Source organism: Durotheca rogersii (genome assembly GCF_024521655.1).
Source record: "Durotheca rogersii strain YMJ 92031201 chromosome Unknown GGS23scaffold_3, whole genome shotgun sequence".
NCBI classification, from domain to species: domain Eukaryota; kingdom Fungi; phylum Ascomycota; class Sordariomycetes; order Xylariales; family Xylariaceae; genus Durotheca; species Durotheca rogersii.
In genome coordinates, this window is record NW_026251234.1 from 343,140 (window position 1) to 358,066 (window position 14,927).

Sequence of the window (14,927 nt, forward strand, 5' to 3'; positions counted from 1 at the left end):
TTCTCTCCACCCGCATCGCAAGACCCCTAATGCTTGCATTCTAACATGCTATCCTGGCTGCCGTCGTGTCGTCTACATCATCGCGTGGCCGTCGATGCCGAGCACCTTGCCGTTGACCCACTCGCCGTCTTGGGACGCTAGGAAGCACACGACGCGCGCGATGTCGATGGGGAGGCCGACTCGTCCCAGAGGCGACCACGTCGCGGCATACTAAGTAAAGAAGTCCATCTTAGCCATCTACCCACGTCGACCCCGTATACCTATACCCAAGCACCGGGCGGCTTTTGGGAGAGACTCAAAACTCACCTCGTCCACGGCTTCGTCGTCCAGCTGGTCGCCGCCGGGAATATACTCCCGGCAGACGGCGTGGTACATGTCGGTCTTGATGCCGCCGGGCGCGACCGCGTTGACGGTTATCTTCTTGTCGCCGAAGTCGACCGCCATGCAGCGGACGAAGGTCTCGATAGCGCCCTTGCTACCAGAGTACACCGCGTGCTTGGGCACCCCCTTGGCCTGGCCCGTGATGCTGCCCATGAGGATGAGCCGCCCGCCGACCTCGAGGTGCTTGTGCGCCTCGCGTGCCACGAAGAACTGCCCACGCGTGTTGATGCTGAACACCCGGTCGAACTCCTCGGGCGTCACGTCCTTGACGTGCCCGAACGACACCACGCCGCTATTGGAGCAGACGATGTTCAACTTGCCGAACACCTTGACTGCCTCCTCGAACAGTCGCACGATCTGATCCACGTCCGACACGTTGGCCTTGATCGACACCGCGTCCGACCCGCTCTTCTTGATCTGCTGCACCACCTCCTCGGCCGACTCTGAGCTGTTTGCGTAGTTCACGATAACCTTCGCTCCACGGCGGCCCAGCTCGAGAGCCATCTCGCGACCAATGCCACGGCCTACAAACACGTGTTAGTATTCAGGCCAGCCGTTAACCCCATTGCGGATCCATTTCGAGGACAGCTCTCGTGGAGTACGGGAGCCGTCTAGAAAACCAGGCCTGTCTGCTTGTGAATCCGTCGGACCCTGTTAGAGCCGCTACGTGCGCTGTGTTCCGACTGTGGTCCCAGCATGCTACTGGCAGCCGTCCTGGAGGGACGACTGACACGCCACGCCCGAGGTTCGAGATGCCAGCGTGGGATCACGAGGTCGGCGTATTTCAAGGACAAGAGAAAGGAACGAAGCTGGCGAATGTTCAAAAGCACATACCGGCACCGGTAACGAGGGCAACCTTGCCCGCTAGAGAGGCAGACGCTAAACCTAGAGGGCCGGGAATGGCATCGTACTTGCTCGTTTGACCAGTGAGTCCAGGCATCTTGAGGGCGGGGCGAAGGGGTATCTGAAAAAAGAGGTATCCGGTAGACGACGATTCGTGCACAACACACAGAGAGGCAGATCTAGCGATAGGATGTTGGGGATGCGGATGGGATGGTTGTAAGGGAGGCTCGAACTCAGACCAGGTGGGTGTAGTAGGCACTCGCTATATAATAGGTAATAGTGTGCACATCGTCTACGGACACATCTGCCCCCAGTTGGAGAGCAATTTTACGGACAATCTTGGAGAGATGCCGAAAGCAGCACGCCGGACATGGCACTGCAAGGAAGGGGTTATCCGAGAAGTAAACATACTTCATGTAAGCCAGTCTTGGCTTAATTGTCCGGAAGCCGAGGCGCTGAAACAACTCGTCCTCGAGGTCCGGCGCACAGGGGAGCTCCGGAGCGCAGGCTTGCCCAGCACGAGGCAAGTCACTATGGATAACCCGACCAGTGTCGTGATAGGATGAGACCCTGCATAACTTTACCGCGCGACAAGCTAATTATTATCTCATAATGTTCAGGAGGATTGGAAGGCGAAAGCACCGGATCACTTTGCGCTTTTCTAGCCAGCAACACATGTTTGGGTTACGAGTATCCGTGCCCTTGCACTACAAGGGGTGAGGCGGTAATTCGCGGTGTCTTACGCTTAAGAATCTCAGCCCTCTTAGTATTAGCGGACTGTGGGAGGAACAAGAGGTGGGTGGAAGGTGAATCGTTGGCCTCGGAACTGACGAAATTCCAGTCAACCGTCATTATTCCGGATCGTGTCTCGGCTCAGCCACACAGTTTCGCGACCTGCAATGCCATCTCTGGATTGTAGCGGGCGATTATTACCATATGGCCAATGTCCGTCCTAACGTTGTGCCACGCTCTGCATTCCTCCGGACACAGTGCGCACCGACATGTACGTAAATTCCTGCCCTAGAGGAGTGCGCGCTTCTATATAAAAGAAGCGGCCCTCTCTTGGCCCCGGCGAAGCACTACACAGGTCTCCGAAGGACGCTGCAGCCAATCGACACCGAATCTGGGTATATCTTGTCGTAGTACCCCAAACCCAAAGCACGCATTCCTACGCCGGAGGAGGGTCAGGCATGTGAGCATCTCACCACATACTTCACACGGTGCGCTGTAGACCACACTATCAAATCGAGATTATCAAAAGGCAAACCATGAAAGCACCAACAACGATAACCAAGGATCCGGCCCCCGGATCCCTCCCCTCCCCTCCCCTCCCCCGACCTCTCCGGCTTCCCCCTCGTTCCCCCCAAAAGAAAAAAGCAAGATAGAAGGGATGATAAATGGCAGGAGTCTATGGGCCGTAGAGGCTTTAAGCCCAAGTCTCGGCGATTACTAGCCCCCTTGCCCCCATTACCAACTTAGTCAATGTCTTATACCTAGCGACGGTACACCGGATTCTCTTCACGAGGACTAATCCCCATACCACAGTTGCCAAGGAGACAAGACTGCAATTTTGTAAGGCATGCATCAACACCCCCTCCCCACTCGGAATAGTCGTCTGGCTAGTAGTGTGCAACTTTAGGAGGGCTACCATGTTATGCGGAATTTATTATACGGTGGTCTCCGTAGGGAGGAGCAACCGTTCATGAGTAAGACACTGGCAACACGTCACCAGGAAGCTATCATGCCGAGAAACCGGGAGCGCGCCATTTGATATCTGCCACCTATTGCACTCTGATCTGACCTAGACAACCACTTTCATGTGTGTACGGCGGCTGACCTGGGATAGGTAGGTATAGGTAATCAAGTCCGGGTGCGGGGGTTCGGAGGTCGCGCAGAGCCGCCAGACTCGAATCCTCTAATGGCTGACGAGTCACACGGGAGCAATATTATTACCAACCTATTACTCGTCTAGAGATCATCTCCCCCGAGAGAAAGTGAGTTGGCAGCGATTAGTTCCCCCAACGGTCATACATGGTAATAACGGCGGTGGCTATAGGAGCTGAATGCCAGTCTTGGCGGAGACTCGTGGGCTTCAGTTGTAGCAGGAGTGGATGCGGTTTATCGCCGTGAGATCATAGACTGCATCCAGCCGCTCACAACCGACATGGCAGCCGGAACCTCTGCTTGGGCTGCAGATTAATTGCCTACACCGGGTTCTGGGCGGAAAAGTACCTGAACCCACGTGCACATGAGGATTCTGGAGTAGGTCCGAATAGACGGAGGTAGCACGATGGAGGACGAGGCTCTGGGATTATTACGTTGGCCGATGTAGGTTACCTACCTCGCCCCCGTCTAGTCCTCGGCGTTATTACTACCGACATTCTGCATTTATGAGCATTAGCTTCCTGCGTATCGAACGCCCGTGGCTTTTTAGCTAGAGCCTCTCTTAAGCGGGAAGACAAGGGGGGTTGGATCCCATTCTACGCCGTCGGGACTCCCCACCGCGGATTCCCGTGTCGACCTCGGCCAGTAAGCCCCTGCGTGGTATCCAGTCCAGGCCAACTGTTAGACCTGCAGTTTCAATCCCGCCTTTCAGCTGTGCTCAGTCGAGCGGGTCTCGGACCGTTGTCGGTTCGGAATATTAGAACGATGTGCTGTTGACGTGAGAAGCGGATCTTTTAGGGTTCGGGGGGTTTTACTTACCTAGTGCGTTATTCAGACGGGGGCAGATTGGACCTAAGCAACTCGCTCGAATCATATCCACTCGAGCGACCTATCAGGTATTTTATATTTCCCTGCCGGATTCTTGAACGGGAGGGACCTGACGATGGTACCAGACATCCAAATGTTGGCCCAGCCATTATTAATACTCCAACTCTGCAGACGAGTACCTGGATGCCAAATCTCGGGCCCGTCGACCACGCTTCCAATACTGGTAGGAGTTAGTTAGAGAGAAATTACCTCGTTACGCCGTCCCGTGTTACCACCACAGAGGAAATCAAACTAGTCATTAGTTATAAAGGTGCCTCGCTCCAGAAGATTTTACCTACCTACGTCAAGATAACCGTTTAAACCCCCCCCGCACCGCGGGAGAATGACGTGCAGATATACTCATTATAATATCACCACTAGCAGCCATTCTATAACCTGCTACGGTCTTAGGGCTCTGGTCGTTGCTTGTGCTTCCGGCTACGCTATCTAGAATGATAAACACCGCGAACCAAGATCCTGGCTAGCACCTTTTCTAAGAATGGCGAGAGGCAGCGTGACGATAATATGATACGCACATAGCACCGGGGAAATGCAGAGGCCGAAGCGTACCCGGGTCAGAATGTAGACCGTGACGGAATATATACGGCAGAATCTGTTAGGTATAATAAATCCCTGACAGTCCCCTGTCGTTCCGGCCGACGACGGGAATGCCGCCTATCGCCTTCGGCTACCACGCCCGTTCCTCCTCGAGCGGCTTGTCTGGCTACCGCCGAGGCGTGTATCGCACGCGCCCTCTAATTCCTGTGACGGACAAGAACGCCGGCAAGTATCTCTCTATAACCTTCTTGTCTTCCGGGTCTTTATGCTTTGCTCTCAGCCCCAGCCACCCGTCGTATTGGCTTCGGCGTTGACGTGGCAGCAGCCGCCAGAGTCTTGTCGAGTCCCCTAGAGTGCCCTTGCCCGAAGCAAGGAGGGCGTATAGCAGGCCTATGGTCAGATGGCCTTCCTTGGTCCTCCTCCATGATGCTTGTCGTCAGTTGATTCATTCGAGTTCCCCCTCCCCGCCTCCTCCTTGGAATAAGATACAGGCCCGGGATCGAGGAGAGCGACCTTGAGCTACTCGTAACACATCGACATACTACCCTGCATCTCGAGCGCCTTCGCCACGTTCAGGATTCGTATCGGGGAACCCGCACCCCAGGTCACGCCGAGTCGGCGCCAGCCTGCCCGAGGTCGGAGGGATAGCGAGTTCTGCCAGCGTCGGGTTTTGCTCTTGGAACCGTACCGGGCCCTTGGTGCTTGAGGGGGCCGGTACCGAGTCTCTGGAGGCAGGGTTACGAGATACATCCCGATTCACAATGGAGATTCAAGGGACTGGGTAGGCAGGGATTTGAGGGGCGATGGTGTCTACCACATACAAGGGTATATTAGGGGGAGATGAGAGACGAGAGAGCCGCCAGAGTCAGGGTACAGAGACAGAATAATATACGCGATTCCGCCTACACCGATATGGGCGTATGGAAAGGCGTTCTCGCCTCGCCAACGAATCTAGCTCCTTGGCGTGCCACGACTCAAATGTATACATTGCGTCGTGGAGGCCCCGAGCAACATCGCGGTGGAATTCGGCGAAAACTCTCATTAACACAACTCCCACAAGGGCCGTGGGAGTTCTGCTTGTACCGGCGGCACATGCCCAGTTTTCATCTGCACGTATACTACCTTGCGCTTTGGGTCACCCACCAAGACCGAGTGGGAGTTGAGGCCGTAGTAATCAGAGATGGAATGCGTGATCCATCGTCTAGGGGTGTCAGCATCATCGCAGCTCTTCCGAGTTGAAATGGTCGTGATTTCTAGGCCATACCTGAAGGCGCCATCGGCATCATCGCCTGAAGCGTCGACTACCATGCCCTCTCCCACCGTCTCGCCCCCGGTATCTCGCTTAGCCCTCTTCCAACCGTCTCGGCTAGTGCCGTTGCGACCAACAAATACTATCTCGTCGTCTTCGGTGTCTGCCCCGTCTTCAGCGGAAGAGGCTTCTTCTGGTTCTCTCGCGATTCGATGTTCAACCAAGTACCGCCGGACCGGCTCCTCCAGCGAGCGAACCCACAGCTTGACGGCAGGCGTCTTCTTTGCGCGCTGAAACAGCTCGCGGGGCACTCGCCCGGCGACGTGCTCGTCGCCCAGCGTCCGGGTCAGCATCTGTTTACGGCGCGCCGCGGCCGCTCTCTTGGCTTCGAATTCGGCACGCACGTGTAGGTCCCAGGCGGCAGCTATCTGGTAGGGGACGTCGGTGACGGGATGGAGCGGGCGCGGTTCCCAATCGAACGGTTGAGGAGGCTGGACATTGGGAACATGCATTAGGCGGTCTAGGACGGGAGGAAATGTCACGTTAGTGCTGCAATTCACCGCGTTACCCGTCTACCTCGGGGATATGAACGAGGGCGTGTAGAGGCAAGTACCGTTCTCCCAGCGCCGTCGCTGTCGACTGCCCTCTTTGCCCTTCAACAATGCCTCCCGCCTATGCTGACTGTCGCGACGGGACGGTGGGCGCGGGATCGGTGTAGTTGCCGCCAATCCAGAGCGAGGATCTCGGACCGTCACAGAGGGCTTCTTTAGAGGCTCGTCGAGGGGAATAACTAGCGGGTTGCCAGCACCGCAGGCAGCGGGCGACACACTAAGCGATTCGAAGGCGGATGAAACCACCCAGGCTCCGACGTCAACGCCGTTGGAGAGTGATGCGCCGGTTTGCGACGCCGAATCTGGGAATTGGTGAGATCCCGGGTTCTGGGCCTGCTGGTGCTGTTGGTGCGGTTGGTGTAGATGCGAACTCGCCGTTGTGCCCGTGAGTTCCGGAGGAGGCGGCACGGCGCTGTATATCGCCATGGTGGGAAATAACGGTCTGGCTGGGATTGTAGTATTAAGAAGTGCTGTGTAATCGTGCGTGACGTACTGCCACGAGAGGGGATAAAAGCAACCTCTCTGTCTTCCGTCAAGGAATAGCGCCGAACGGGTAGGCAATTAGACGGGACAGTTAACAGCAACCAGACCGAAGAAGATGACGGCTCACGATCCGTCACATGGATGTGTGAGACGACGATGAATAGGCCCCGATGATAATCGGCTTCCTACCAAATTCCATAATGAATTAGGGGATGGGTCGGGAATCGCAGGTTGTGGTGGGGCCAATCATCAATGCCCTGTGTGCGACACATATTCACGTGATTGGCCACGGCATGCTCATCTCAGGTAGCGGCATGTATGAGTATGTACCTAGGGTGGGTGGGTACTAGCCGGGCAGCCGGCTTATGTTAGGCGCCTAGTACTTTCTGAGTACCCGTACCTACATGCATCTCGCCGTCCGGCTGAAGGTCCCTTAGGACCTACCCTCCTATCTTGTATTATCTTCTTAGGGGGCGACGATAAGCCCCACGCCCTCGATAAGCGGCTGCCCCGCTAGAAACTTCGTACGGCCAGGTTAGGTAACTGTGCGAATTGCCTACCTTACCTAGACCTACTCAGTACAGCTTGAATCCGGCTTCAACTACAAACATAAGCGGCCTACCCAGACACATACTAGGAGTAGGGAAAGCCGACCCCTTCGGCGCCTATATCCGTTTTTGTTTTCCTTTTTTCCCTCTCCAGATTGCTGTTTGCACCTACCTAATATTTCCAACACAATCTGCGTGAACCCTCCGCGGTTCTGACGCAGGACCGGCACGCTGAGGACTCCTTGGCTTTGCTTTCCGGCCGGCGACCTCAGCACGCCGCGCCATTCGCCGATTTGCTAATCCCATGTCTTCTATGGCGGCTCCGATGGAAATAGACTCGATCTCTCCCCAACCCGAGCCCGTCGCCACCAAGGACGACAGGAGTCCTAACGGCGGCGGCGACGACGACGACGACGCGGACCCCGTCGTCGCAAGCTACGACGTCTACACGAACGCGCCGCTGCCCGAGAATCGCAAGCTGCTCGTCTTGCAGCACCCGAACCGCCAGGGCCCCGTGCGCGCCCCGTACGGCCAGCTTAACGAGGTGCGCATCAAGAACAAGACCGGCATGATCGAAGTCGACGTGCCGCTCGCCCACGCCCACGCCGACTACGACCGCGACAAGGGCTTGCGCTGGGGCAGCGCCCTCTCCCGCAGCCTCGCCTCCCGGAACGGCGGCAGCCTGGGCCTGGCCGGCGGCTTCGGCGTCGGCGTCTTTCCCATGCGAGGGGGGGCTGGCGGGGGCGCAGGCGCAGGGAGAGGTCGGACGGACGATTGGGATCAGGAGATCGGCATGTTGGATTGGAGCGAAGCCGTGCGCCAGGACAAGGTGCTCCGCGTGCAGACCCTAGGCGGCCAGTTCCCCATCGAGACGGAGACGAACTGCCGCTGGATGGTGGGGGTTTTTAAAGGAGGTGAGCTGGGGTGCTCCTGATTGCGATCCGGGATATAATCAGAAGCGCGCATACTCGATGGCTAACAAGCATCCGTCGGGCAGACCAGTTACACCTCACCCCGGCTACATCCATCATCAACCTGCGCCCGCAGCTTCACCACCTCGACGCACACACCGAACAGGAACGCCTCAGCCGGCCGCGAGAAGGCATTATAGGAGCGGGGGGTGCGGCACCTGCCGGAAAGGATAGCGGCGGCGCCGGTGGCAGTACCGGTACCGCCCGCGCCATCCACATGTCGATCAAGAGCGCGAATACGGACAGCGGAGAATTGACAGTCGATACCATGAGCTCGCGTTTACGTCAGGTCCAACTGGAGCCGTGGATGAAGCTCAAATACGAGGACGACGAGAGCTCCAAATCCTGGAACATGTTCACCAACAACCTCCTATACGCCCATGCTAGGGGCGTGAGGGGCTCTGGGCTTGACAAAGGTAAGGGTAAGGAGAAAGCTGGCACCGGCGCCGCGGCGGATGACGACGATGGCCAGCAGGCATTCCAGGCATACAAGGCGCAGTGGACCGAGACCGAGTTCCTGCATGCCGTCAGTGGTTCGAGAGATGACCAGCAGTCGCTGCAAGACAGTAGAGACAAGGGCCTCAAGGCAAAGGCCGACGAGGTTGAGCCGCCGCAATCGGAGCCTGGGCGGGGGATCGGTGCAGTAAGAGCAAAGGCAGCTAGGGCTAGTACTAATGCTACCGCCTCTCCGTCTAGAAAGCACACGAGAGGCAAATCTGTCGCATTCAAGGAGTAGATGGTTGGGAGCTGTCGTTCCCTCGACAAGGATATAGGATTCCTTACGAGTCGGCGTCATAGAAGAATTCGCCGGTTCTATAAAGATACCACACGGGTGATATCATCCCGCACGCTACGTAACATGGATTTACAAGCTACCCTACCCCTCTGGCATTTTCGGGTGTCCTTTCCAGCAGTGTTAGGAATCTCGCACCCTGCTATATGTTCTCGGCAACTATGCTCGTGATGCAAATGTAGGGCCATATTACCCTATCCCTGTGATAATCAAGCATCCGTACAGACCATCTTTGACAATCGGGAGCTACCGACCCGAAGTAATCTCGCCTCGTCTTCATATTCCCCTCGTCAATAACCTCCGGGTTGTCACGATTCACAGGAATACGCATAGACCCCGCCATTTGGACCCCGCCTATATATCCATGGTCCTGTCGCTTCTCGCATGACTCCCCCTGGTAAGCAGTTTGCGTCGCATATCAAGCCGCATACAGCTTTTTCGTTAAGCTGCGCCGTCCGGCGTGAATAAGCATATTCGCTGAATGTAGCCGCCGTTGGGGCCAAGGCTGGCCCAGTAGAAGAGACCTTCGGTCTGCTTACCATGGCCTAGTTCAATAATTCAACGTCGAGGCCAATGGATCGCATAAAGAGGTTGACATTGTCCAATCGCTGCTTGGCCATGTCAGGAGGGAGTGTCTTCGCTAGGCCCACCGTCTCCATGACGCGGTCCTTCACGGCTAGGACCAATCGTTGCTGCTCCACTGGGTTAGCACCAATGCCGATGGCTGCCAGAAACTGCCAGACATAAATGTCCTCTCCAGATGTGACGGTGCCAGGGAAGATGTTGGGCAGCGTCGGCTCTAAGGCATTGAAAAATTGGTTGAAAGTCGAGGTCCTAAGTCTCGTCAGCATTGCAAGTTCTACTCAGCCGCCCCTTGTTACTCACCATTGCTTCCAAGGCTGGGAATGCTCGTCCACCTGCCCCGCTTGTTTGACGAGCTCCGCTCGACTGAGAATCATAGTCAACATAGACACGCCGATACGTGTCCGTGCGACTAGGTCCACGTTTAAATTCTGGGTTATCAATCCCAGCACGCCGGTGACGATGTGGAGTTCTGATTCGCTGAGGAGCTGGAAGAGGCTTGGCATCACTGCCAAAGAGAATAACTCGATGCTTTCCCGCGTGGCAGCATTAAGGCTAAGAGGTTCTCCGGTCTGGACCTGCGCGCCTCGAACAACATCAAGTTGATCCAGGTGGATAATGATAATTGTCAAGATAGTCGTACGCTGTTCGGGACTCAGATGCTGGAAGACGCGGGGGATAGCTTTCTTCCCTTTGGGATAGGAAAGAAAGTCGATGAATGGATGTACTGCAGTCGCACCTATAGGCTCGTGGACTTTGAGCTCGTTCCACAGCTTCTCATTCAGTCTCTGCTTCTCCAGCTGTCGCTCGGCAAACGCTTGATCCGGCTGACCGTCAGATGGAGAAGGAGGCATAACGCGAGCCAGGTCTTCCATCTTCATCAGAGTCATGTACGCGCTCTCGATGTTTCGGAGCGTCTCCTTCTTATCAGTCCCCTTAGAGGTTGGGTGTGGACGATGGGTCTCGGGGTTGCTTTCGGCCCTCTTAATGTTTAGGAGAGGTTTGGGTGTCTTCGCGTTACTGAAAGAAATCTTTCCCAAGCTGCCTTCGATGACCAGTTGTTTGTTTTTGGGCTTGTTCTTCGCAGCCTCGACGGCGCGCTGCACTTGTTGCTCCATGCGCTGCATATGATTCTCCGGACCACGGCCTTGTCGTCTCATACCTCCATGGCGGGTACCTGTCTGGAAGAGGTATGTTTGGGCAAATGTGTTCAATGGTTGGTTTGGATTCGGTCGCTGTCCCGCCCGTAAGGAGCTAAGAACCTGGTAGTAGAAATCCTCTGCAAGGGCGGCGTCGGTGCCGTGCTCGTTCGGATCTCCAGTGGCCGAGACGAGCTGCTGAAGTTGAATTCTGGTGATAAAACTTTTATCCTGCGGAGTCATTAGGCCATTGTCTTTGGACAGAACATGAATCTTGTGGTTTCGCTTCGCACGCCTTGCCTCAGCTTCGAGAAAGGCCGATTTTTCGTGCTCAGTCATGTGAGACAGTTGAGGGGCGGTTGCGCCAACTTGTGGTTGGTGAGAAAGTGATCCCTGTTGTCGGTGGGTTGGCACGCCCGTCCTTGGAGGTTCTGCGGGGAGGCGATTCGGATTTTGCAGTATCTGCGTCGGAAAGCCCATAGGAGGTGGCTGATTCTGGACGGGCAGAGGACTAGGCGGGGCCTGCTTCGAAGATGGGCGTTGCAAGATTGCGATGGGGTGCCCGTGTGCGGTTGGGCCTTGCGTGACCTGATGGTTGCCAGGCGGGTAAAGGCCTTGAGCTTGCCGATTGTCAAATTGTTGCGGTGGAGGATGGTGTTCTCGAGACTCCAGATGGGGGTGGTGCGCTTGCCGGGTCGATGTCTGAGGCTCGGGAGAGGCCCCAAAAGACGGTTGGGGTGGCTGAGCCTGTGGAATTTGGGGAGGAGGAGCCTTTGCCTGAGCTCTCATTGCCGCCTCGACCTCTTCTAAGCTCATCATCTTTCGGCCTGTCGTAGGGCCTGCCGGTTGGCCCTGGGTTGTTGATGTTGGTGCGGCGGCCTTCTTGGGCTGAACGCCCCATATTGAGGCATCAACCTGGAGATCAGAGACGGGCTCAGCCTCTTTGTATTTCTCATAGCCCGTTCTGGCCGGTTTCGGCGCTGGCTGATACGAATATCCTGAACTATAGTTTTGCGTCGACGTAGTTGGCGCTGTCTTAGGGACAGGCTTCTGGCGGCTAAAGCGTTGATGTTCTTCCTCGATGGCATTTGCGACTTTCGCAGTCTGACCAAAGAAATCAAAATCTTTGCCAACGGGCGCGTGGGATGCTCCGGTGCCCCCACCAAAGGTGTCGTCGTTAAAGGCGTCGTCCGTCTCATCCAACTGATCACCTAGCCCATCGTATGTATCATCGAAGTCCAGGGCTTCGTCCGTGTCATCCGCATCATGCGAAAGGTCGGCAAAAGGATCGTAAGGTTGGCCAAAGCCAGGAGCCGTTATATCGTGGCTTGAGTGGTTCACCTGGGACGACATGGCGAACAATGCAAGCTTTGCGATGCTTGCAGTTTCAACTGAGCTCTAGAGGAAAGAGTAGGAGGGAGGTAGGATCTAAATAGAAAGACTTGCGAAACGGTAGTTTGTTAGCACAGCAATAGTTGGGGTGTAGAGCACGATCACCAGCTATTGGGAAACAACCCACGTTCAGGCCAAGGGAGCAATACGGAGAGGGCGGATGCAGTAAATACACATTCGGGTATAGGAGCAATAGAGTAATTCTAAGACGCACAAGGCGTGTGCCTCCTAGGCGAGTACAGCGTTCATGAGGGAAGAGGGCCAAAATGAAATGATGAATGGGCGACACAACGCACTCGTCGGAAGAGAGGCGAGACGAGAAGACGCAACGGGGAGACAGTGATACTTACAGCTAAAAGAACCGAGGGGATGCGTAAATGATGGGGCCGAGGGTTTGCTGGATCATGATGCGGAGAGGGGGATGGATGGCGTTGGTGGAGTGCGAGGAAGAGGAGGGGTGTTGACGGTCAGGTAGAGATGAAAACACCGGCGGGGAAATACCTGCAGATTGGGCAGAGCTTTGGCGAGACGCAAGACCTACACGAGCAGCCTTGGGGTTATTAAATGATCGTAATGATGCAGCAAAACCGGACCTCAACGAAGCAGGTACCGGTATGGAAGAGTACAGCGGCTTGCGGTTGAGGAAGACGGTAGGCTCGCCAGCTTTCTGAGGTGGATAAGTTGACGCACTATATTACAAGGCTGGTTCGATTCACAGACGGCAAGGCATATCTGGTGGGATTGAGGAACAATGGTCTTCGCTTTGTGGCGACGAGCCAATAAAAAGCCCGGAGGAGGCGTGGACGGAATCAGGCAGAATATTGATGCGGAACCCAATCACGTGCGAAAGATCAGGGGCTGAGCCCCACAAGCTGGGCTCCGAGCGGGGCGTTCTCTTTTAGCGGAATGACCCGTACCCGTAGCACATGCCTAAGGTATAGTAGGCAGACCAGCCAACAGAGGCCATTTCAGCGATTTTGATAATACTCATTCACCAAGGTGCTGGCTGCCCAGGCGCGTAATTTGGGTTGTGTGGTGATTACTCATATACGCCTATCGAAGCACACACACTCCTGTGTCTGCTAGCTCGCTGGTATCGTCTAGAGAATGCATGCTCTATAGATGCGAGGCCTAGAGGCACATACTATACACGTAGGTATAACCAATCAACAACCTTATTGTGCGAAGTACCTAGGCACCTAAGGCACATCAGACGGATTACCTCAGCGAGACAACACTAATTAGACACCCTCAGAACCCGACATCAGTGCCTCCCTTCTCGAGCCCTACTTAATATATTTACCATAAGTAACAACCATCTGGCCAATTCTATCCGCATGAAGTGGATTATAGGCTGGGCAAGTATTGCACACGACGACGACGCGAAGTCGTTTGTGCCTAGCATACCACGTTGTCAGAACTGAAACACTCTTAGCAAATTAGTTCGTCCAATCGCCCATAGGATCGGCCCCTCATTTACGAAGATGGTACGTTTTATGGCCCTCCAGCATGCGTTAAGTGCTGTGCGTCAGCGTAAACCCACCGTCCGTACATACCTCTGTCCGTCCCAACAGCTATATATGTCATTCTAGAATCCCGGTAGCACATGCGCTAGGAACTAGATGCCTGGTTGCGCACTCTCGCACGCCATGCGCAACAGTCGCCACTCATCCGGATCTGTGTTATAGCCAAGCCTATCTTTTTACAGGTTGGGGCGTACGGAGTCACCAAGAGGCATATCGGCATATGAAAAGGACGAGCATACCGTCCATGTGTGATTGTTGCCAAGTGAGATGCCCACGGGACCCTACATGGCAGTCGAGTGCTTGTTTAACTCAAACATTCGGCAGCTGTTTGAGGTGGAAATTTGGATGTGGCCGACAGGCAGCCTACGTACATGCTTGAGGTGTAGGTACGTTACCTTATGAGGTCTACCTTATGAGATACATATGAGTAGAGGCTAGGGTACCTAGAGGTAGGTACTTCAGATAGGCACCTTCAGGCATGCATGAGTATCCGTAAAAGGTGGGGAGAAGAGGTACAGGCGGTAGGGGAAGTTCTATAGAGGTACCGACCAGGTCCCTGACGTGCCTGACGTACCTCAGGTTCCCGAGGCAAGTACCTTGGGTACGGTAGATACAGGTAGGTACCTTAGTGGATGAGAGGCGGCGCGCGGAAGTAACACCTGCCTAGGTAATAGCCAGGTACCTACCTAGGTCGGCCCGGCCCTTCCTCGTGTTGGTTAGGTAAGTGCTTAACCTGCAATTACCTATTTAGGTACCTGTTCTCCTAGCTGGTACCGATGTGTCACCTGTTACTTCCATCCGTACCCATGTGGTTGGCTGGAGGCTGCGTGCCGTGTTGGGACGAGGCCTTCCCCCGTCTGGCCATGCAAATGCCAGCATTCGGGTAGGTAGGTACTTACGTACCTAGGTAACGTTATCGTATGCCGCGTTGGCAACTGTTTCAACTAATAGGTATCCCTGGAGATTTCATCCCAAACCCGCCCGTCTCTTCGCCGTTTTCCGCTCTCGGTTTTGCCTACCTAACCTACTATAAGCTGCTCTCGACTAGACCATGCAATCAGGTCTCTATCGTGAGCCGTCACCCGTCGACGACCTATTGT

At 55.3% G+C, this 14,927-nt stretch overlaps 4 protein-coding genes across 4 annotated transcripts; 1 reads left to right on the forward strand and 3 right to left on the reverse strand.

The window, feature by feature from the left end:
* Positions 1 to 72: 72 nt before the first annotated feature.
* On the reverse strand, positions 73 to 1,321 carry GGS23DRAFT_593239 (NAD(P)-binding protein; the record flags this gene model as incomplete). The annotated part of the gene is made up of 3 exons (XM_051518014.1): positions 73 to 210; positions 307 to 905; positions 1,216 to 1,321. 3 exons carry the CDS (start codon positions 1,319 to 1,321, stop codon positions 73 to 75), a joined length of 843 nt encoding a protein of 280 aa, XP_051375202.1.
* Positions 1,322 to 5,574: 4,253 nt separating this feature from the next.
* Positions 5,575 to 6,819, reverse strand: GGS23DRAFT_593240 (R3H-associated N-terminal domain-containing protein; the record flags this gene model as incomplete). The annotated part of the gene is made up of 3 exons (XM_051518015.1): positions 5,575 to 5,734; positions 5,798 to 6,302; positions 6,396 to 6,819. 3 exons carry the CDS (start codon positions 6,817 to 6,819, stop codon positions 5,575 to 5,577), a joined length of 1,089 nt encoding a protein of 362 aa, XP_051375203.1.
* A 742-nt stretch (positions 6,820 to 7,561) lies between these two features.
* GGS23DRAFT_274210 (uncharacterized protein) lies at positions 7,562 to 9,314 on the forward strand. The gene is made up of 2 exons (XM_051512471.1): positions 7,562 to 8,338; positions 8,422 to 9,314. Exons 1-2 carry the CDS (start codon positions 7,729 to 7,731, stop codon positions 9,129 to 9,131), a joined length of 1,320 nt encoding a protein of 439 aa, XP_051375204.1. The 5' UTR covers positions 7,562 to 7,728; the 3' UTR covers positions 9,132 to 9,314.
* A 318-nt stretch (positions 9,315 to 9,632) lies between these two features.
* Positions 9,633 to 12,863, reverse strand: GGS23DRAFT_274268 (topoisomerase II-associated protein PAT1). The gene is made up of 3 exons (XM_051512472.1): positions 12,803 to 12,863; positions 10,074 to 12,350; positions 9,633 to 10,022 (listed from the first exon to the last, which is right to left on the reverse strand). Exons 2-3 carry the CDS (start codon positions 12,260 to 12,262, stop codon positions 9,734 to 9,736), a joined length of 2,478 nt encoding a protein of 825 aa, XP_051375205.1. The 5' UTR covers positions 12,263 to 12,350; positions 12,803 to 12,863; the 3' UTR covers positions 9,633 to 9,733.
* Positions 12,864 to 14,927: the final 2,064 nt, after the last annotated feature.

What these genes read in the sequence shown, in the direction of transcription:
- GGS23DRAFT_274268 (XM_051512472.1), bottom strand. Translation starts at nt 12,262, where the DNA reads ATGTCGTCCCAGGTGAACCACTCAAGCCACGATATAACGGCTCCTGGC. An exon ending in TCCCAGCCTTGGAAGCAATG is followed by an intron (nt 10,023 to 10,073) that starts GTGAGTAACAAG and finishes GACGAGACTTAG; the next exon opens with GACCTCGACTTTCAACCAAT.
- GGS23DRAFT_274210 (XM_051512471.1), top strand. Translation starts at nt 7,729, where the DNA reads ATGTCTTCTATGGCGGCTCCGATGGAAATAGACTCGATCTCTCCCCAA. An exon ending in GGTGGGGGTTTTTAAAGGAG is followed by an intron (nt 8,339 to 8,421) that starts GTGAGCTGGGGT and finishes TCCGTCGGGCAG; the next exon opens with ACCAGTTACACCTCACCCCG.